Source organism: Enhydra lutris, unplaced genomic scaffold, assembly GCF_002288905.1.
Source record: "Enhydra lutris kenyoni isolate GAN:26980312 unplaced genomic scaffold, ASM228890v2 scaffoldscaffold8, whole genome shotgun sequence".
Classification (NCBI taxonomy): Eukaryota; Metazoa; Chordata; class Mammalia; order Carnivora; family Mustelidae; genus Enhydra; species Enhydra lutris.
The window spans coordinates 39,922,880-39,946,183 of NW_019154092.1; the positions used below are offsets into that span (position 1 = coordinate 39,922,880).

At 38.6% G+C, this 23,304-nt stretch overlaps 1 protein-coding gene across 5 annotated transcripts in view; it reads right to left on the reverse strand.

Annotated features, from left to right (window-relative positions):
* Positions 1-20,056, reverse strand: part of LOC111142425 (protein inhibitor of activated STAT 2) — a 90,991-nt gene extending 70,935 nt beyond the window's left edge. For 4 of the 5 annotated variants that reach the window (XR_002640262.1, XM_022495489.1, XM_022495490.1 and 1 more), the window contains exon 1: positions 20,005-20,056. Coding sequence is in view for 3 of the 5 variants with exons in the window: in XM_022495489.1 (XP_022351197.1) it covers positions 20,005-20,028 (24 nt within the window). In the remaining 2 variants the exon portion in view is untranslated. Of the gene's footprint in view, positions 1-5,434; positions 5,485-20,004 lie in introns of those variants that run through there. The other variant, XM_022495491.1, reaches the window with a different exon arrangement.
* Positions 20,057-23,304: the final 3,248 nt, after the last annotated feature.

The following is a 23,304-nucleotide window of genomic DNA, read 5'->3' on the forward strand; positions in this document are numbered from 1 at the left end:
GTCATATAGATGGCCAATAGAGACATGAAGTGATGCTTAATATCACTACTCATCATGGAAATGCAAATCAAAACCACACTGAGCTATCACCTCATACCTGTTAGAGTGGCCACTCCAAAAGACAACAAAAGTTGGTAAGGATGGAGAGAAGTGGGAAAACTGTTGTGCACTGTTGGTGGCAGTGTAAATGGGTATAGCCACAATGGAAAACAGTATGGAGGTTCCTCAAAAAATTAAAAATAGAACTACCAAAAATCCACCAATTCCACTTGTGGGTATTTACCTGAAGAAAATGAAAACGCTAACCCAAATATGCACTCCTGCCAAGTTCATTGTATCATTATTCAAATATGATAGCCAAGATACAGAAACAATCTAAGTGTCCATAAATGGAAAAATAAGTAAGAAGCTGTGTATATATACACACACACCCCTCACAGCTGTATATCTACAGCAGCTTCTATACACACATACAATGGAATATTACTCAGCCATACAAAAGGATGGAATCTTGCCATTTTATGACAACATGGATGGACCCTGAGGGCGTTATGCTAAGTGAAATAATTCAGACAGAAGAGGGCAAATACCATAGGATCTCACTTACATGTGGAATCTAAAAACAGAACAAAAACAAGAACACCAAGCTCACAGATACGGAAAACAGACTGGTGGTTCCGATGGGGCGGTGTGGGGGAAAATGGGTGAAGGGGATCAAAAGGTACCAACTTTCAGTTATAAAACAAATATGTTATGGGGATATAATGTTCAGCATGATGAGCACAGTTAATAATCGCATATTGTGGGTGGCTCAATCAGTTAAGCACCAACTCTTGATTTCAGTTCAGGTCCTGACCTCAGGGTCATGAGTTCAAGCTCACTCCATGCCCAATTTTTAAAAAATTGTATATCTGAAAGTTGCTAAGGGAGATCTCAAAAGTACTCATCACACACAAATCTCTACTAGATTTATTGTGGTAATCATTTTGCAATGCATACACCTGAAACCAATATAATGTTATACATCAATATACCTTGATTAAGCAAATAATAAAAAATACTACCTGAAACTTGAAAAAAATTATTGGAGGAAATGAGTGGAGACGCCAAAAACAAACAAACAAACAAAAAACTAGGTACAGGGTACAAGGGGAATTCTCTACCTTTGTAAGATGTTCCTACAATAAAAAGTTTGTTTGAATGGGGGAAACTAGTTGTGGGTTATACAACAACTCTCTATACTATCTTCCCAACTTTTCCATAAATCTGAAAGTATTCTAGATTTAATTAAGCAAAAATTGTTTGTTTGAGGCAGGGAAAAACAGACTATGGTCTAAAATACCATTTCCCACAAAAGGAACCTAGGCTCCTTGAGGAAATAGCTAATTGCAAGTCTGGGGTAGAAAATGCACACAATGAGCCTAGAACATTTGATCACACCAGAAAGCAAAGAAGTTATCAAAGACTACCGGCATCTTGTCAGAAGGACACAGAAAACAATCCAGTAGCCCAAGACCTCAAAAAAAAAAAAAAAAACCTCACTGATCTCTGTTAACAGGATGTTGAGAAACCAACTCGTTATTCTGAAAATTGTTAAAATAAGGAAAGCAATACAAAAAGATTTTTTGGCTCAAAAAATGCCATATGGTTAATCTGCATAAATGCCAAAAGGGCATTTGCAAAAGTCCTAACCATTACTGATAAAACCTCTCAATAAACAGGAACAGAATGAAACTCTGTTAACATGAGAGAGGATAGCTATCAGAAACCAAGAACAAATACCATCTTTAAAGATGAAACACTAGAAATAAAGACCCATAAAAGATGTTTTCTCATTTAAAATTATTCTAAGGTTTCTACACAATACAGATTTTAAAAGAAGCAATATTAATAATTTACAAATGACAGAATTTTCTATACTGAAAATATTTATTACCCACTGAAAAATAAGACCTAAATATAACTTAAGAAATTCACTGAGTTATCTACACATTGAACAGATTTTCGAGTGACTCATCAGGAAAAACAGTATTTAAAAATGAGTCTAATAACAAAATCTAAAATGCAAGGGCATAAATTTAAAAATTTTCCAATAGCTACATAAAAACAAGACATAAAAGAACCCTTGAATAAATTAAGAAATGTATCGTTACTAGATAAAAATAGTAAATACTGAAAAGATGTCAATGTCCCTAAATTGCATAAATAAAATAAAATTTCAATGAATGACTGAGTTGAGGAGCTTGACAGATTAAAATTTATCATAAAGGGGCACGTGGGTGGCTCAGTGGGTTAAGCCTCTGCCTCCGGCTCAGGTCATGATCTCAGGGTTCTGGGCTCAAGGCCCACATAGGGCTCTCTACTCAACAGGGAGCCTGCTTCCCGCCCCCCCCCCCAACCCCTGAGGCCTGCCCCTCTGCCTACTTGTGATCTCTGTCAAATAAATAAATAAAATCTTTAGAAAAACTTATCATAAAAATAAAATATATAATATGGCAGGTGGTGATGAATACAAAGGACAAAAATAATGAGAGAAAAGAGCAGGGAATGAAGAGGTAAAGGATTTGCAATCTTAAAGAGAGAAGGTCTCCCTCAGGAGATAAATGAATAAGTAACTGAAGGATTAAGAAGATACCCAAAGAGTATCTGGGAAAAGCATTCCAAGACCTCAGATGCAGCAGGTGCAAAAGCCATGAGTAAGAAAGCATGTCTAACACAGGAAAGGAAAAGTAAAAAGCCCATCAATGCTGAACCAGAATTTAGAGGAATCTAACATAGCAGAACGATGACCAAAGAAAATGACAAGCCCTGGGGAGGAAAATGAGTAGCTTAAACACACATTTACTGTATAAAATTATAGTATCAGATTTGTAAGGCTAAGAAATGACAGAACGAAACTGCAGACAATGACATGCATGTAAGTTGGCAGAGTGGGTAGCAGTTTAAAAATGAAATAAAACTTTCCAATTAAAACTGCAAGGTTAGTGAATATCACCACAGAAACCACAGACATCAAAAAAAAAAAAAATACAGGAATACTAAAAACAACTAGACACATGAATTTGGTAATTCACATGAAAAGGACAAATACCTTGAAAAACACAAATTAGGAAATTCACCCAATATGAAATAGATCATTTGAATAACCCTCCAACTACTCAGAAATTTTAATTCATAATTTTAAAACTCCCCAAAATATGGGCACCTGGGTGGCTCAGTTAAGCATCCAACTCTTGATTCTGGCTCAGGTCACGATCTCTGGGTTGTGAGATGGGGCCTCACTTGAGGCTCCACACTCAGCACGGAGTCTGCCCAAGATTCTCTCTCCCTCTGCCTGCTATTCATGCTCTTTAATAATAAAATCTTCAAAAAAATGAGTTAAAAAATAAAACTCCTAAAAAGTAAATGATCAGGCCTAAATGGTTTTACTGGATAATTCTACCCAAACATTTAAAGAATTAACACCAATCTAATCTAATTTCTTCCAGAAAATAGAAGACGACAGAACACTTCCAAATTCATTTTATAAAGCTAACATTACCCTGATGGCAAAACTAAACAAAAACAGTATGAAAAATAAGACTACAAACCATCACAAATATAGATGCTAAAATACTTAACAAAATGTTAGCAAAGAGAATTTAGTAATATATAAAAAAAGAATTCTAGACCATCGCCAAGTGAGGTTTATTCCAGGACTACAAGGCTGGTTTAGTGTTTGAAATCAGTATAGTATACCCTTTTTTTGTTTGTGGTAGTATACCCTTATTAAAAGCTTAAAAAAGAAACACATGATTTTAACAGTCAATGCAGAAAGAGCATTGACAAATTTAACACTCACTCATGATAAAAATTCTCAGAAGAACACGAACAGAGAACTTCCTTAACCTGATAGAAATCACCTACAAAAGAATCTATAGCTAACATTACACTTAATGGTAAAAGGATGAATGCATTACCCTAAGATTGGGAATGAGACAAGAATGTCAAGTCTCACCAAATAAATCAGAATAGTGCTATATGTTCTGGATAAGGGTAAAGACAAGAGGAGAAAATAAAAGGCATACAGATGGGAAAGGAAAAAAATTTTAAAAATTGCCTGTATTTGCAGATCCCAAAGTATCTAAAAAAACAACTATTACAACCAATAACTGAGTTCAGCAAAGTTGCAGGAGACAAGAGTGACACACAAATATGAATCACATTCCTATGTATTAACAAAAAATACACAGAAACAAGTTTAAAAACAACAATACTTGTTTAAAAATATAACAAAACACATACAGGACTTGTATACTGAAAATTATACAATGCTAATAAAAGAAGTCTAAGAAAATTTAAATGAATGGATTCTCATGGCTTTTAAGACTCAACAAAGAAACTACATCAATTTTCCCTAAACTGACACAGATGTAACACAGTTTCAAACAAATTCCACCAAGACTTTTTTATATTTAAGATTATTCTAAAAGGTATATGTAGGGCACCTGGGTGGCTCAGTTGGTTAAGCAACTGCCTTCGGCTCAGGTCATGATCCTGGAGTCCCAGAATCAAGTCCCGCATCAGGCCCTCTGCTCATCAGGGAGCTGGCTTCTCCCTCTGCCCCTCGCCCCTTACATGCTCTCTCGCTCTCTCTCAAATAAATAAAATCTTAAAAAAAAAAAAAAAAAAAAAGGTATATGTAAAGGCAAAAGAACTAGAAGAGCTAAAACAATTTAAAAAACAGAGACAGAAATCAGTCCATTCCATTTCACAATTTAGCTCTGTTATCAAGACTGTGTGGTATGTTGTATGAGCAAAGGTAACACAGAGGTCTATGGAACAGAACAGAGAACCCAGAAACAGAAACAATATGCCCAAATAGTTTTTGACCAAGGTGCAAAAGTGACTCAATGGAGGAAAGACTGCCTTTCAACAAATGGTGCTGAAGCAAATTATACATCCAACTGTGTCTTACATTTTATACAAAAAATTAACTCCAAATGGATCACGGACTTAAACATTAGGCTAAAACTATAAAACTTTTAGGAAAAAACAGAAGAAAATCTTCAGGAACTAGGGCTAGGCAAAGAATTCTTAGACTTAACATTCAAAGCAAAATCCACAAAAGAAAAAAAATAAACACTGGACTTCACCAAAATTAAAACCTTGTGTTCTACAAGACCCCGTTAAAAAGATGAAAAAACAATCAAGAGGCTTGGCAACAGTATTTGGAAACCATATATCCAACAAAGCATGAGTATCTAGAATATATCTAGAACTCTCAAACTCCAACAGGAAAAAAAAAATCCAATTTAAAAAAGGACAAAAGGCATGAAGAAACATTTCATCAATAAGGATATACAGATAAAAAATAAGCACATGAAAATATGTTATCATTAGCCACTAGGGGAGTGCAAATTGAAACCTCACTGAGGTATCACTAGATACATACCAGAATGACTAAAATGAAAAACAGTGATAACACCAAATGCTGGCGAGGATGCAGAGAAACTGGATCACTCCATACATTGCTGGTAGGGATGTAAAATGGTACAGCCACTCTGGAAAACAGTTTGGCAAGTTCTTAAAAAACTATATATACAATAACCATACAACCCAGGAATTGTACTCCTGGGTATTTTTATCCCAGAGAAATGAAAACTTATGTTCACCAAAAAAAACCTATGCAGAAATCTTAAAGCACTTTTATTTTTAACAGCCCAAAACTCTAAACAACATGGACGTCTTTCAACAGGTAAATGGTTAAACAAATCCAAACCATGAAATACTACTCAGCAATAAAATGTGATGAGCTATCAATACATAAAACAACATAAATGAATCTCCAGAGAATGATGCTAAAACCAAATCCAAAACATAACACACTGTATGATTCCATTTATATAACATTCTTAGAAAAGATAAAACCATTGAAATGAGAAACAGATGACTGGGTCCAAGATATTAAGGGGATGGGAAGGAAGTGGGTGTGGTGATAAAAATGACAACAAGAGGGATCCTTATAGATGGAAATGGCCTAAATCTTGATTGTGTCAATGTCAATATCCTTGTAGTATTGTTGTGATACTGTTCTAAGGTTTTGCAAGATGTTACCACTGTGAGAACTTGGTAAAGCGTATGTGAAATCTCTGTACTACTTCTTACAACTGTGAGTAAATTAACAACTTTCTTAATAAAAAGTTTAATTTAAAATTACAAAGACCAAGATTAATAGAGCGGATTAATATTTTTAATCCAATAGCCTGATATTCGTAAGAGAGAAAACTAAAAGAACACAAAAATGTAGGGATAGGGAGAATTTTAAAAATCAGGCAAAATTAGTTGACCAAAAGAGAAGATTACAGGTATAATATAAAATAGTAGTATATAATATAAAGAGCATTCAAAGGGCACAAAGAGTTAATACGGAAAGTAAAAGCTCCAATTCAACAGGAAAAATAAGCTTAAACTTTCATGTACTACCAACAATTTAAAATATATTTTAGAAATTAGTAAAACTATAAGAGAAAACTGGGGGGGAAAATGTTCTTCTAAAAGATTAACATCCAATCTTAACATCCAAGATTAATCTTCTAAAAGATTAACATCCATTAACATCTGCTCTCCAAAAACATATAGAAGATTTAAACAGAATTAACAAGCCTAACTACCAGACATATATAAAACTTTGTGCTTCCAACTGAAAAATCACATTCTCTCTAAGTACAAACAAAAACAAAAGCTGACCACAGTCTTAACAGATTTCAAAAGATCACTATCATACATATCATGCTTCCAAATTACAACACACTTACAAATCAATAACTAAAGAAACTCCCATGTTTGGAAATAAAAACTTTTTAAAATAACTCAAAGAACTGACACTGAAAAACAGAAAAATACTCACAAGTGGAAAATAATGAAAACACTGCACATCAAAACTTGTGCGGGGACGCCTGGGTGGCTCAGTTGGTTAAGCAGCTGCCTTTGGCTCAGGTCATGATCCCAGCGTCCTGGGATCGAGTCCCACATCGGGCTCCTTGCTCATCAGGGAGCCTGCTTCTCCCTCTGCCTCTGCCTGCCATTCTGTCTGCCTGTGCTTACTCTCTCTCCCTCTCTCTCTCTCTGACAAATAAATAAATAAAATCTTAAAAAAAAAAAAAAAAAAACTTGTGCGATGCAGGGAAAACAATGGAGACCTATGTTAAAACACTGAAAATTAAAAAGCAAGGCATCCAACTTAAGAAATTAGAGAAAGAATAAAAATATGCCCCCAAAAAGCACAAATTAAATAAAAAGCAGAAAATAATGAAATGGAGGAAGCACACATTGAAAAGCATTAAAAAAAAAAATAAAAAACTTGATCTCTGATAAGTCTTTAAAAAATTGGTAAGCTTTTAGTTTTTGAGAGATCAAGAGAAAAGGCATTAAAAGAAAAAAGATAAAAGGGACACCAACTACAGATACAAAATTAGAGATTAACAACTTAATACCATAAATTCAAGAACATGAATGAAAAAGACAACTTCTTATAAATATATAACCTACCAAAAATGGCTTGAAAATTGAAATCTTATAAGCATAGCAATTGAATCAGTGGTTAAGAAGTAATCCACAAAGAAAACACAGTCACAATTTTGTCAGGGAGTTCTATCACTTAAACAGATCATTCTAATCCTGCATAAATTCTTCCAGAAAAAGAAGAGCTTATTTTTTTAGGTCAATATTACTAATTATAAGAAGTAAAAATCTTAAATTAACTATCTTCAGTTTGAGTCCAAAAATGAAAAAAGAGACAAATGAGGATTGACTTTATGCTTGAAACACACAAGTTTCACCCCATTAACAGGTTACAAAGGGAAAACATCATCATCTCAAAAAAATGCAGAGAAGGCTTTTGATAAAATTCAATATCCATTCATGACTTTTTTAAATTAGCAAGCTAGTAATAGAAAGGAACATCCTTAACCTGAAAAGATTATCTACAATAAACCTACAACAAGCATCATACTTAACTGTGAAACTTTGAAAGCATTCCCTTTAAAATCAGGAACAAGATCAGGATGCCCCCATCACCGCTTCTATTCAACACTGTACTGGAGATCCTAGCCAGCACATTAAGACAAGAAAAAGAAAGAAAAAAAAAAAAGCATAAGAATTGGAAAGGAGGAAACAGAGAGGTCATTATTCACAGATAGGTCTGTCTACACAAAAATCCAAAAGAATTCTATTGATAATTTATCACAATTAGGAGTAGAGCAAGGTTGTTACACAAAGTCAAAACCGCACTTCTATACACCAGCAAGGTAGAAAATATAATTATGAAAAGATACCATTTATGATTCGATACAAAAACAAAGTACCTAAAAATAAATCTAACAAAATATCTGCAATAGCTTAGTTGAAGAAAATTATAAAACTTTATGAAAGACATTGTAAAAGGCCTAAATAAATGGAGATTACAATGTTCACGGTTAAGAAACCTTAGTTCTCTCCAAAATTATTTATAGATTCAATGCATTTCCCATCAAAATCCCAATAGATCATGCATGTTTGTGTTTGTATAACTTAGAAAAATGATTTTAAAATTACAAAGGCTCAAACAGCCAAGAAGTACCCTAAAGAACTACAAGGCAAGAAGAGTTGGCCTACTTCTTGTCCCTCAATGATTGAGTAGACTTTGAGACCAACCTTCCCTATGAAAATTTAGAAACTGAAGGTAATGTGAAAAACATCCATCTGAGGACATGAAGCACTATAAAAAGTCTCAAGGACCTGAGAGACCAATGCTGTGAAAGGAAGGGAAGTATAGAAAATGAAGTACAACATTTAATGGCTCTTTTCCCCTGCAAGTATCTGCCAGTGGAAAAAGGGCAATGGATATGTGGAGAAGTCAAGATCTTTGAATACACTTATAGGGCTGAGGAAATGAGAAGATTACTTGCAAAATATAACTTGCAAGAGCTGTATCTGGGGTATGTACTGAATTCCTACAAATCAGTAGGAAAAAGACAGATAAACCATATAAAGGTGGGCAAAAAATTAGCAAAGTCATGTCACAAAAGATATCCAAATGGCCAATAGACATATTAAAAGGGACTTAACATCATTACTCATTAAGAAAATACAAATTAAAACCACTAAATATTCACTAAAATGTTTAAAAGAGTGGACAAGAAAGAACGTGAAGCAACTGGAACCCTATTTTGCCAGTGGAAGGAAATGAACAAATTACAACAACATGCCAATAAATCTTGCAAATAAAATTGAGGGGAAAAGACACAAAAAATATATACACCATACAGTTCCATTTATATAAGTTTCAAAGAACAGACTATCTATGAGGAGACCGAGGTTAGTCACTGGGAGGTAACTCTAGGGTCCTAGTGATGTTCTATTCTCTTCATCTGCATTTGGTTATATTGAAAAAATTCACCCAGATGTATTCTCATGATCTACATATTGCCTACACGAAAGCCCTATATCAACAGAAGTTTGTTTGTGTGGAAGTTATTACAGAGTTGGGAATATTAAGACAATGTGATGGTGCTGTCAGTGCAGATTAAAAGGTAAGAATCCAGAAAGCACAGACAGATTCAATTATAGAACTATTAAAATTAGTAAGAAAAAAGGTTTTTTAAACGTAGTACAAACATGGACAAGAGACACGAAATAGGTAAGAGAATCTCAGAAGAGCTAAGAGAATGTTAATAAGCATAATAAAAGATGCTCACTTTCATAACCAAAGGGAAAAATTAAAAACCATCAAGTGAAATTTTTACTCAGTCGCAAAAACATTCAATGTGATCAAAGTATTAGCAAGAAAGCGAAGTATTGAAAACTTCTACATTGTTGGAAAGAGCAAATACTGATAAAATTCTTTTTGGAAAATAATCTGACCTCATCCAGTACTGTTTTGAAGACACACATATCCTTAAATCCCAGCAATTCTACTTCTAGAACTTCTGCAGTGAAACATACAAATATTTACATTAAATGAAATCAATAAAAAATTACAAATAGTGTCAAATCAGTGCAGATTAAGTTTATAGAATTTTTCTTTATTTGCATTTTCAGAATATTCTGTGTTTCAGAAGTTTGGATAAGAAATTTGGGGACCTGTAATAGGAAAAAAAAAATGGAAACTACACAAATTTCCAACAAGAGAAGTGATAAATTGGTATTCATACAATGGAAAATTAAAAATGATAATAAACAAAAAAAAATACAGCATCATTCTATTTGTATAAAATTTTTATGTACATAAAAACTTAGATATATAGATATAATTTTGTATGTCTACATACTGTAGGTAAAATCAGTATGAAAAAGATAGATAGCCCAATATAAAAATGGGCAAAAAAAATTTTGGCAAAGTCAAATACACAAACCATGATTACAATAAGAGAACTCTCTCAAGAGATCTTTTTAAAGGAATTAGCATCCTCAGAGACTTCAAGGTATTTTTCCCCATAAACTGAGAACAAGCTGTTATTGAAAGGAAGAAAAAATAAAGCTTCTACAAACTAAAAATATAATCACTGAAATAAATTCTGCAGAAGAGTTTAAAGACAAAAATCAAGGAAATCCTCAGTCAATCTAGAAGTCCAACTTTCACCCCTGAAGTCTCAAAGAAAACAGAAAAGAGGGAAAAAAGTAATCAAAGAAATAAAAGCTACTCCCCATAACTGAAACGACTCTTGGAGCTAAAAAGTTACCCCCCCCCCCAAGAATGAAAAAAAGGTTTACAACTAGACACATTTCACAAAATACCAAAGATAAAAAGATCACCACAAAGATTCTAAACAAGGTGACTACAAGGATAACTACCAGATTTGTAATGCAACTCTATTAGTTCCTAGGGCAAAGCTTTCAAAATTCGGTAGGAAAAACTGATTACCAAAATATATAATTCTACATCTAAACCTCCAATCAGGAACAAAGGCAAGTCATTTTCAGACAATGAAGAAATTAGACGTTTATCACATGTCCATACTAAAACAACTACTCAAGATTATATTCCAGTAATATCAAAAATGGAATTTAAGGGCGCCTGGGTGGCTCAGTGGGTTGAGCCGCTGCCTTCGGCTCGGGTCATGATCCCAGGTCCTGGGTTCGAGGCCCACATCGGGCTTTCTGCTCAACAGGGAGCCTGCTTCCTCCTCTCTCTCTGCCTGCTTCTCTGCCTACTTGTGATTTCTCTCTGTCAAATAAATAAATAAAATCTTTAAAAAAAAAATGGAATTTAAAAAAGACAAGGGATTCAAGCAAAAGACCTAATCCAGGTGCAATATAATCCCAGGATGACAGCTGTACAGCAGATCTAGAAAGCAAGCTGCCCAAATTCGAAAAGAAAGGTTGAGAGCTCCAGAAAAACCCTTCACCAAGAAAAGTTGAATGGTTACATATGAGAACACACTACAATATTAAATTTAAAAGATAATTTCCATGAATTCTCCTCACTCAAGCAGAACTCTATTACATTTCTCCTTTGAGAAGCACAGGGGTAGTAACAGAAGTTCCTCTATAGCTCCAAGTGATGTGGTTTCACGGTGACTAATATTTCTATCAGGATACATACTACAAAGGGCGGTCCAAAACTCAATTTCTAGAATCCTCCCATAGAAGCACAGAAAAGTTTAGATGTGTTATAAACCATAATATAAGTGCTAAAATCTTGACAGTGCAATAAAAAATGAAGGCTGGAAGTAAAGGAAGACTGGAGGTAAGAGAAACAAAGGGAAATAGATGGGTACTAAATCCTCTGCGAGACTGGGAACTGAAGAGATACTGCCTAAAATTGATAGGTCAAGAAACAAGTTTAACTATTAGAAAAAGTTAATAACTAACAGCAAAATTAGGAACAAAAATGTAACTGGTAGAAGACAAAGATGGCCAGACACAATGAAAAGATGCTCAACATCACTCATCATCAGGAAAATGCAAGTCAAAACTACAATAAGACATCACCTCAGACCTCTCGGAATGGTTAAAATCAGTAACACAAGAAACAACAGGCGTTGGCAAGTATGTGGTATATGGGGGACCCTCTGGCGCTCTTAGTCGGCATGCAAACTAGGGCAGCCACTCTGGAAAACAGTATGGAAGTTCCTCAAAAAGATAAAAATAGAACTAATCTACGAGTCAGCAGTGCACTAGGTTTTTACCCAAAGAATATAAAAATACTAATTCAAAGGAATACATGCACCCAGTATTCATAGCAATATTATCTACAATAGCGAAATTACAGAAGCAGTCCAAGTGTCCATCAATAGATGACAAAGACGTGGTGTGCATGTACACAAACACACACACACACACAAAGGAGTATTACTCAGCCATAAAACAGAATAAAATCTTGACACTTGCAATGACAGAGTTGGAGCTAGAGAGTACATGCTAAGCAAAATAAGTCAGAGAAAAGACACATACCATATGATTTCATTTGTCAATTTAAGAAACAAAACAAACGAGGAAAGGGGAAAGAAAGAGAAACTGAGGCAAATCAAGAAACAGACTTTTAACTATATTTAACAGAGGGTTAACAGAGGAGAGCTGGGGGGGGGATGGGTGAACTAGGTGATGGGGATTAAAATGGGCACTTGGGATACGCACTGCCTGATGTACAGAAGCGCTAAATCACTAATTGTATGCCTGAAACTAGTATAACACTGTACATTAACTGGAATTTAAAACTTTAAAAAAATAATAAAAAGTATAACTAGTACAAATCAGTATGCTAGGAAAAGTGGAAAACATATGATCTAAACTTCTTATCTACTAGAGTCAAGCAGAAGACACTGCTCAGAATTTAAAGAAAAATTAAGATACAGAAAAATATGTGGTGTTTTTGAGTTTGGGAACTAGCCTAAAGAGAAAAACTAAAAACAGAAATACCCAAGCATGGTTAAAAGGCAGTTAGTTATATCAGGAGTGGAATCTACTGGGAAAGAAAGGAAGAGCTTTTATTTTTCCTTCTGAATTTTCCTGAACTACCTGCACAGGTATTGCTTTCATTTGGGAAAAATAATAAGGAATGGTGATAAGAATAAAAATCATTATTAAAACCATTTTCCAGGGGCGCCTGAGTGGCTCAGTTAAACTTCCAACTCTTGATTTCAGCTCAGGTCATGATCTCAGGGTCTTGAGAACAGGCCCCTATTGCAGCTCCAGTCTCAGTATGGGGCGTGCTTGGGATTCTCTTTCTCCATCTGTCTCTGCCTCTCTTTCTGCTCATGCACTTGTACGAGTGCATGCTCTCTCTCTCACTCTCTATCTAACTAAAGAAATCTTCAAAAACATAAACAAAAACATTTTCCAGGTTGGTGCACCTGGGTGGCTCAATCATTTAAGCTTCTGACTCTTGATCTGGCTCAGGTCATGATCTCAGGGTTGTGGGACTGAGCCCTGTGTCGGGCTCTGCACTGAGCATGGAGTGTGGAACCTGCTTAGGATTCTCTCTCCCTTTCCCTCTCCTCCCCCTTGTGTGCATGCATGCGTGCATATGCATGTACACACACACACACACACACACACACACACTTTCAATAAATATTTTTTTTAAAAAACATTTTCCAGGTTAAAGAAGAAGTGAAATAATTTGGCCAAAGTCAGTCAATAACCATGCAAAAACAACCTTCTGTAATGTAATCAAGAACAGCTTTTACTGACCTATATGAATAATCAAATGGAGAGGTCTGAATGTCCATGTTAGATTTACATTGTTCTCTGCAAAGTCACAAAAACACTTATTTGTTTCAAACCACTTTTCCAAAAAAAAGTTGAGGAAAAAAAGCCATATTACCAGGGGTGGAGGTTCAATGTAAACATTCATAGAAAATGGTTCGGACTATGATACCAATTGATTCCACATATCACTTTTATTTCAACTGTGTAATTTCTTAAATTCAGGTACTTGAAAAAGAGACTAGCTGTAAGGATAACTCAAGGGAGAAAGAAACATACTTCAACAAATAATGTGTGAAAGTGGATATCCATATGCAAAAGAAGTTCAATCCCTACCTCACACCATCAACAAAAATTAACTCAAAATGGTTCAACAACCTCAATGTTAAAACTAGAACTACAAATATAAACCCTTATATGAAAACAGACATAACTCTTTATGACACTGGATTAAGCAATGACTTATCAAAATCACAAGCAAATTTATAAATTAAATTTTGTCAAAATTAAAAAAAACTTTTGTGCTTCAAAGTACATTATGGAAAAAGTGAAAAGACAGTCCATAAAAATGAGTAAAATATTTGCAAACCATATATCTGATGAATACTCAAACTTAAAAGAAAGTTTAAAAATGGGCAAAAGGTTTGAGTAGAAATTTTCCCAAAGAAAATATACAAATACCCAATAAGCACAAGCAAAGATACTCAACACCATTAGTCACCAGGTAAATGCAAATCAAAACCACAATGATATACCACTTTACACCCATGTGTGTGAGGATATGGAGAAATTAGGACTCTCATAACTACTAGTAGAAATGTAAAATGTAGTAGTTTGGGGGAAAGTTTGACAGTTCCCCAAACACTTAAACAGAGTTATCACATGTACCCAGTAATGCCATCCCTAGGTAACTACCCAAAATAACCGAAAACATATGTCCACACAAAACTTATACACAGATGAATGTTCATACTAGTCAAAGAGTACAAAAACCCAAATACACAGAAAACTCATGAATAAACAAAATGTGGTATACTCCATACAATGGAATATTATTCAGCCATAAAAAGGAAAAAACACTACCACATGCTGCAACATGTACCTTGAAAAGGTTATGTTAAATGAAAGGAGCCAGACAGAAAAGGCCATGTGTATGATTCTATCTCTATGAAAGGTCTAAAACAGACAAATCCATAGAGACAAACAGTAGATTACTGGAAGCTGAGGGCTGGATATAAGAAGGACGTGTGACTGCAAATGGGTACTGGGTTTCTTTTGGAATGATGAAAACGTTATGGAATTAGATGGTGTTGATGCTTGCACAACTCTGTGAATAGACCAAAGCCATTTTAAAAGGCTGAATTTTATGGTATGTAAATTACATCTCAATAAAAAAATTTTAAAAATAAAGTAACTAAGATCCAATCCAGAAAAATAAAGGCAAAATGCTAAAAAAAAGAGAAACATCTGAAGAATGTTATATTTAGAACAGTCTTAGAAATGTCTTGGAAAAGACATTCATGGAGGGAGGCCACAGACCTAAGGTGCAAACAAATGCAAAGGCATCTACCACAGCTAAGAATACCTTGGTTTACTATTTAAAATTATCCATTTAAGTTAAATACTGAGTTTGGAACGTGCTTTCACAAACAGGATCTCAAGTGAAGTTGTGTCCTGAAATTTCGGTTATGTCCACTCAAGACTTTGAATCATATGGTAGATACAGTTGCATCTATCTTACCTATTAGCCTATTTCCTCGTCCAACAGTTGAGGAGCATGAGGGATGAAGAACTCTAACCTCACACACACCCCCATTAACTTCCTATTCTCCCTCTATATCCTAACAGCACCCAAAGCTACCAGAATGGCAAGTCCTGCTATGTGTAAAGAACCAAACATCCAAGCCTTCTACGCAGAAAATCTTCTGTTATAGAATTACTTAAGACTCAGCATAAAAGCTCTTCTGCATTTGGTTTGCCAGTATCTATTAAGAAAGTTAACGATCACTCACTCTCTTTCACTAGCCCACACACTAAGACTGCACACACATTCACTCTTGTTCTCTGACACACATGGAGATAATAAATGCAATGCACAAAAGGAAGGGGATGAGGAATGCAGGAGAGGAGAGAGAATCTTTAAAGAAAAAAAAATGTTACCACAATAAATCCCTCCTCCATCTCCATAATTCAGTGGTGAGAAGTAAGGAGAGTAGATTAACCAGGTTAAATAATAGCAGGAACCTTTTTAAGAACTGCCAAAAGACTGCACCAACAGCCCACAGTATACAATTATGCAACTGGAGGAGAAAGACAAGGGTAAAAAAGCCACTCTGGGGGATGCCTGGATAGCTCAGTCAATTAAATGTCCCACTCTTGATTTTGGCTCAGGTTATGATCTCAGGGTCATGAGACTGAGCCCCATGTGGAGCTGTGCACTCATCGGGGAGTCTGCTTGAGATTCTCTCTCCCTCTGCCCTTCCACCCGGTCAACCCCCACCCCGGCACTCGAATGCAACCTCACTCTCTAAAATAAAACATCATTAAAAAAAAAAAAAAAAAAGCCACTCTGGTGGCTTTTCTGAACTTCAGAACCCTGACTATTCTGCCTCTGCTCCATCCCCGTGCTTAGCTCTGACAGAGACTATTTCGTAGGGAGAAAGGAGGGTGGCAGTGACAGAGGTCCCTGTCATCAGACCTTATGAGCTTGTCCCAAGTTAATTCACAACTAGTTAATTTACAAATTAGTTAATTCAGAAACTTCTACCAACATAAAAGCTATATACAACCAACCACTGAATTGAATAATTTCTTCTCTAGCATCTTGAAAGCTTTGAATACATGATGTGTTATCATAATCGTCCTTGACTACTCAGCCCACAATTTCCACTTCAGAGAACTTGCTCCTTCCTTTCCCCAACCCATCAAGATAATCTCATGAGTCAGGTTTTTGTGCTAGGACTCGAAGCTTCTGGCCACAGATGATTAGAATAGAAGAGGACCCTCAGCTAAGCTCAGCCAGTCAGATCCTCTCTCTCAGAAGAACTAGAAGAAAGGTGTGCTGGTATTCTATTTAAATGAAAGCAGCAAAGTACAGGGTTGCCATATTCTGCTATGACCGAACAAGACCTCTAATATTGGCTTACATAGCAGTCTCAAAAACTAAAATCATCTGGCGACCTCTTAAGGTTCCACAGGAGTTGCCTCATCAAATAACCCCCACCCCCACCCTAAGCTTACAAAGCAAAGGCAAAGGAGTCACCGAAGCACAGTGGGGATGACCTTTCCCAGAATTCCTGACCTCCAGTACAGGAGATGGCATCACCAGCCAGAAGTGACCTGCTCTGGTTATACAAGCCCCTAGGGAGTAGCCCCAAATGATAATGGATAAAGATACTGGAAATCCTCTCAGCAGCGGCATGGGCAGCCAAATATGTGACATCCAGGTCGGCTATTTCCTCTACTGCCAAGTTAGTCAACAAACTAATGCTGGCCATTTTTCCTCATCCTTCAATTTACTTGACAATCTCTCTGACCCTCACAGAATATATTCTGAGGCAGAGACCATTTAGAATGTCCTGCATGTTTCTTCCTCTTTCCCTCCTTTCTAATTAGATTTTCAGTCAGCTGTCCTGTTTCCCCTCCAGTATTATATATCACATAAGAAGGGCACCAGCTATTTATCTTCGTTTAGTTCATAGATCCCAGGCTGATGGCTAGCAGCACCACATGAACCTGAAGGAAACTACAGAGCAGGACAGCTCGGACTCCGAAAAGCAGGGACTCTAAAGCTGGACATCTGAGGTTAAACATCCCAGGTCTTCCAGCTCAAACTGCGTCAGGTTACTCAAGCGGTCTCAATTTCTTCTGACAATTCTTCTAACAATTCTATCACCATTGTTGTGAGAATCAAACAGGTATGTGAAGTGCTTAGACCAGAGCCAGGCATGTAATAACCACTTATAACAGATATCTATCATCATCATCATCGTCACTGTTTGAAATGAGGGCAGTGCATGGAGACTGTTCATCTTTAAATGTAGAAGATGCTGCTGAGCAGCTAAGGCGAAGACTGGGGTAGATAACTCTTTTCCAGCATCCATCTGCACACCCTTTCCCTCCTCTTAAAACTCTTCCCAGTCACTCTCTGTTGGGCACCTTATGTGAACTATGAGGGAGGGGCCATCTTCCATCAAGTGCAGGGAGAAGCAAAGACAGCTGATTTACAGAAAGAGATGAAGTGACCCACAAAACAAACTGTAGGGGGCGAGGTGGGGAGGGGAAAGAGGGAAGGGGAGGCGGAAGGGAGGTGGGGGGAGATAAAAGGGGAGAATGGAAAAGGGGGAAGGGACAGGTACAACCAAAGAGAAAAATGCATCTTTGGTTTCCAACCACTTTGCAGTTCCTGGTTCCACCAAACTTCAGCACTGACTGCCTTCTCTGCCCTAGACTGGTAAATAAATCCTCCTTTTTTTTCCCTTTTTTTTTAAGATTTTATTTATTTATTTGACAGAGAGAGACACAACATGAGAGGGAAAATAAGCAGGGGGAGTGGGAGATGGAGAAGCAGGCTTCCTGCAGAGCAGGAAGCCCAGATGGTGCCAGGCTGGATCCCAGGACCCTGGGATCATGACCTGAGCCGAAGGCAGACACCCAACAACTAAGCAAACGGGCGCCCCCTTAAATCCTCCCTTTTTATTAAGCTTTGACCAACAACATTTATAAAAGTCTAATGCAAGTCTTGGAAAAATTTTCATCAACAAAAAACCTTAGAAGAGAATAAACTATATAGAGATGTTACTACGCAAAATGAAGAGGATACTGCAGGTAAAAAAAAAAAAAAAATTTTTTTTTTTTTTTTTTTAATTTAACTTCAACATTCAGTCTCCTCAACCAATCCCTGAACCTAATGCATTCATTTATACAGCTGAGGCTCAGGCCTGCTTGTTTCAAAGCTCCACAGGTGTTAAAAAAGCTCTATGCTCTGAGACATTAAAACTCCTACACTTACCAATACGATTACCCTTTTTACCTACTATCATGGTTCTCTGTATAAACTAATATAGAGCATAAAATGCATTAATGTACCATTCTTTTTGAAACAACAGAAGGGAAAATGGCAGGTATTACGCAAATTATAACACATTCTCCCTTTAGATGAGAATCACCAATGCGTCCTTTTGCTGAGGTCCACCGTACCAGCCAGGTGAACAGTCAACATCCTTCCCCACTCCATCCCTCGTGGAAAAAAAACAATAAATATACAAAACTGAATATTTTACCAGATTCTTCTTCCTTCTTATTTCAAAAAAGTAACCCTAACACCATACGTCTGTTATGCAAAAGGACTGCCGTTAATTTCAAGTTCACATTCATCTCTACTTTGACTTTTCTTTTAAATCAGGGTTTCCGTCCTTAAATATTCCATTTCTGTCGCCCGTAATTCAGCGATCCGGAAAAAATAAAGCCTATTCGTTGACCACCGTTTAGTTTCAATTGAGGACTCTGAAGGTTATCAGCTCAGGGAAAAACATCTTTTCCATTCTACCTCCAGCACACCCATTGTCAAGCCTCTACTATACAAAGATATCAACAATAAAGTTGTGACCTTGTTCTCAGACTAGAAAGAAAAATGCTTTCCCTCGAGCAAAACGAGTTCACAAACAAACCTCATGACAACACGGCCTTTGCGGGTGTCTTACCACAGCACTAAGAAAATATCAAGGTTTAAGGTCTATTATTAAAGGCAGCGCTCCCAAAAGACCACGCTTCTCTTCAAGAGGAAGCACTGGTAGGAAAAAGGGGCCTTTCTTGTGACAGATCTCACTAAACGGTAGCATCAGCCATAAGAGAGATGATTCCTAAACGCAACTTCACGTTTCAGAAAACAAGCTCCCACCAAGTGAGTAACGTGTAGACTTCTGAATCGCCACACACACACACAAACACACACACACACACCCCCCATGAAGGTGGAAAAGCAAATCTCGCTTCCCACCTCAGCCCTTACACGAGGAAGTCGGGTCCCCACGAGCCCCTCCCGACGGCGGCCCCCTCCCCACGCCAGGTGTGCGGACCCCCCGCGGGACCCACCAGTCGCTCGCCCGGGCCCCGGGCCCGCCGACCCCGCGCGGCCCAGGCGTCCTCCGCCGCCTGGCTCCCCTCCCCCGCCCGCGCCGGCCCGGGCGGGCGCCCGCTCGCACTCGGGCCGGGGCTCCCGGCTCCGACAACCGGTCCCCGCGAAACAAGAAGGTGGCGGCCGGCGACGCTGCGGCTTCCCCGCCTCCCCTCCCCTCCCCCGCGGCCTCCACTCCCCACTCCCGCGCCCCCGCTTACCCTCAACTCCTCGAAATCCGCCATTTTACACCACCCGCGGGCGCCGCCGCCGATGCCGCCACAGCACCCCCTCCCGCTGCCGCCAACAACGCCGCCGCCACCACGGCCGCCGCCGCCGCCTCCAGCACCATCCTGCACTGGGCGCGCTGAAGACGCCGCGGCCGCCGCCGCTGCCGCCGCCGGACCTGTCACGTGACCGGCGCGGGAGCTCCGCCCCCGGCGCGCGCGGGCCCCGCCCTCCGGCGCCCACCCGGCCCACCCGGCCCACCACTTTCCGCCCACGTCTTCCTCCTGGGCTAGCGGCGCGCGGCGTTTGCCGCGCGTCAGCTCCCGCCCTCTTCCGCGGCCTGCCGGCCTCCCGCACGCCTTTAGGCGTTGGGCCTGTGGCGGTGCCCTCCGTCCGGCGCGGCGCCTGCCTCCCCTGGAAGCGCCGGCGCGACTGCGGCGTTACCCGCCGGCCTGGAGGAGGGCCTGGCCCGGGGGAGCGGCGAAGACGACGAAGAGGTGGCCGGGACTCCCGACAGCAACATTTCGGGAAAATTCTAACGGTGCTCTTCCACACGGTGGCTGTAGCCGGAGGAAAGCAGCCGCACATAAAACCATCCCCAGAGTAGTGGCGGAACAATCTAAATGTGGGTGTGGGTAAGCTATTGTTCCGATCTAATGGAGCAGGATGGACGAGACCTCTTTGGTTTGGGAATATCGTCCACGTACTAACCCGGCTGATTCCTTCTGACTTTGAAGGGCGACTGAATGTCATGGAGTGCGGAGTTGAGAGAGTTGGGCGGTGGAACTGGGGAGCCGTGAAATAAGAGAGCGAAAACAGAGTGCTCAGGAGAACCCTGGTTTTTTAAAAAGTCGAAGGGTCAGGGAAATCAGATAGCTGGGAAAGATGAAATGCCAAGGGCAGAAGAGATGGAAGGATGCTGGATGGCACCGCTGACGCGCTGATAAAGGTTGGGAGAAGATGCTGAGTCAAGCTGCTCAGAAAATTCACTGGACCAAGGCCAGGGTTCAGATTTCCTTGAAGAGGGGGATGAAACCCACCCTCGAAAGAACTTTAAAACAATACGATTTGCAAGGTCCTGTTTAATTTGTTTTCTATCTACTGCCTTTTCCCAGTCCTATTTGTTTCATGAATAAAAGAATGAATGAACAGTATCTAGTTTCCAATGCTGGCTCTCTCTCTACCATTAACTTTGTGGTCTTAGCTTGGCTTAATCTTAGCTAATTCTCCGTTGGCCTTGATTTACACGTCAGTGGAGTTTAACATTGTTCAACAGTAATTAAATGAAGGCCACTGTAAACTGGGAGCTTTGAATGGAATATAATACAACCCTTGCACCAAGAAGCTTACAAGACGTAAGACGGACCAAGATGAACGCAAACTAAGAGAGGCGTGGCCTCACTGAGATTTGTCTGTAGTATTCGTTGTAGGGTTGGGTAGGTTTGACTGCGAAGTTCTAACTGCTGCCTCAGATCATAACCCAATCATAACATGTCCCATGTCCTTGCCACAGTGATTACATCAGAGCTGAACCTGTAAATGCAACTACAGCTACAGGGCGTTTCCAGGCTTTGCCAATTAGATCAAGTATGGGCCCATTTATTCAGTGATTAGAGGTGAGAGATGAGGAGACCGTTTAGCTTATGGAGTGTTATAACCATTTTGCTACAATGAGGGGCCAGCCTGAGAACCAACCCATCTCATGGGTAAGAATCTCCCCAAAAAATTCCAGAATTAACTTTGACACCCCTCCACCTCTTTACTTGTCAGTTTTCTTAAGCCAATGCCTTTCCATTACTGTTTCAGATAGTTTTTCGTAGGTTTTCTATTAGTAGCACCTGAAATAGAATGCTTCCTTGTCTGCCTGCACCAGATTACTAATTTGGCATCTTTTCTAAACTACTCTAACATTCATTCAATGTTTGTTTAGTGGAAAGCCTGAGTAGTAAAGAGTGAAGGGGATGCTTGTCTCTTTACTGTCACGAACAGTCCAGCTCTGGTCTAAATTTGTATATCCTACTCATGAGATAGAAATCTCTGCACTTACTTGAATCTAACTTTCTTATAATGTGGCATGAAATGTTCTTGGAGCAGAGTTGGGGAGGAGGGAGGTGTAATAATCTCACCACCACTTTAAACCACATACCAAAGTACCGCTTCTAGCCACACACACAGAGAACTATTCACCCAGAAGAATTCCATTAAATACCATTTTCTCAATACATTTTTTTTCTTTTTAAGGTTTTATTTTTGAATATTCTCTATACCCAAAGTGGGGATTGAATTTACAACACCAAGATCAAGAGTCACACACTCCACAGACTGTGTCAGCCAGGCATCCTCCTCATGACATTATCTATGATAAAATGTGTTAACACTTTTTATAGATTGAGATTCTAGGCAATTACCTGACTGCTCTACCCCCTTAGCCTAGCTCCAATTAAAAAACATCAGTATTTAGGGGCGCCTGGGTGGCTCAGTGGGTTAAGCCTCTGCATTTGGCTCAGGTCATGAACTCAGGGTCCTGGGATCAAGTCCCACATCGGGCTCTCTGCTCCGCAGGGAGCCTGCTTTCTCCTCTCTCTCTCTCTGCATGCCTCTCTGCCTACTTGTGATCTCTGTCTGCCAAATAAATAAATAAAATCTTTAAAAAAAAATCAGTATTTAATGAAACTGTCCCAAGATTACACTACAAAAGTCAAAAGTCAAAAGTCTTGGGAGTGACTTTTCCATTTATTAGCTATGTAACTTTAGCAAAGTCAATTTTCTAATACATAAAACAAATGATTATTCCTGAACTCAGAATGTTGAAGGATTAAATGAGATAAAGTATATAACTTTATGAACATTTAAAGTGATAGATGATAAATCTTTTATACCTAAACAGCTGATAAATATCAAAAAAAAGTATAATTAAGAGGCACTCAAAATATACCCATGTGATATACCCTAATATCTTTAGAAAGGACTCAACCTAGTGGGACCATGCATGAAATTTTGAATTCAGTTCTAAGCACCTGTCTTATCTTTTCCTTCCTACCTCTGAACCAGCAATTCTCTCTGATCTCAACATCTCTCTTTTTTTTTTTTTTAAGATTTTATTTATTTATTTGACAAAGAGAGAGAGAGCACAAGCAGGGAGAGCAGCAGGCAGAGGGAGAGAGAGAAGCGGGCTCCCAGACAAACAAGGAGCCTGACTCGAGATTCAATCCCAGGACCCTGGGATCATGACCTGAGCCAAAGGCAGCCGCCTAACCAACTGAGCCACACAGGCATCCCAACATCTCTCCTTC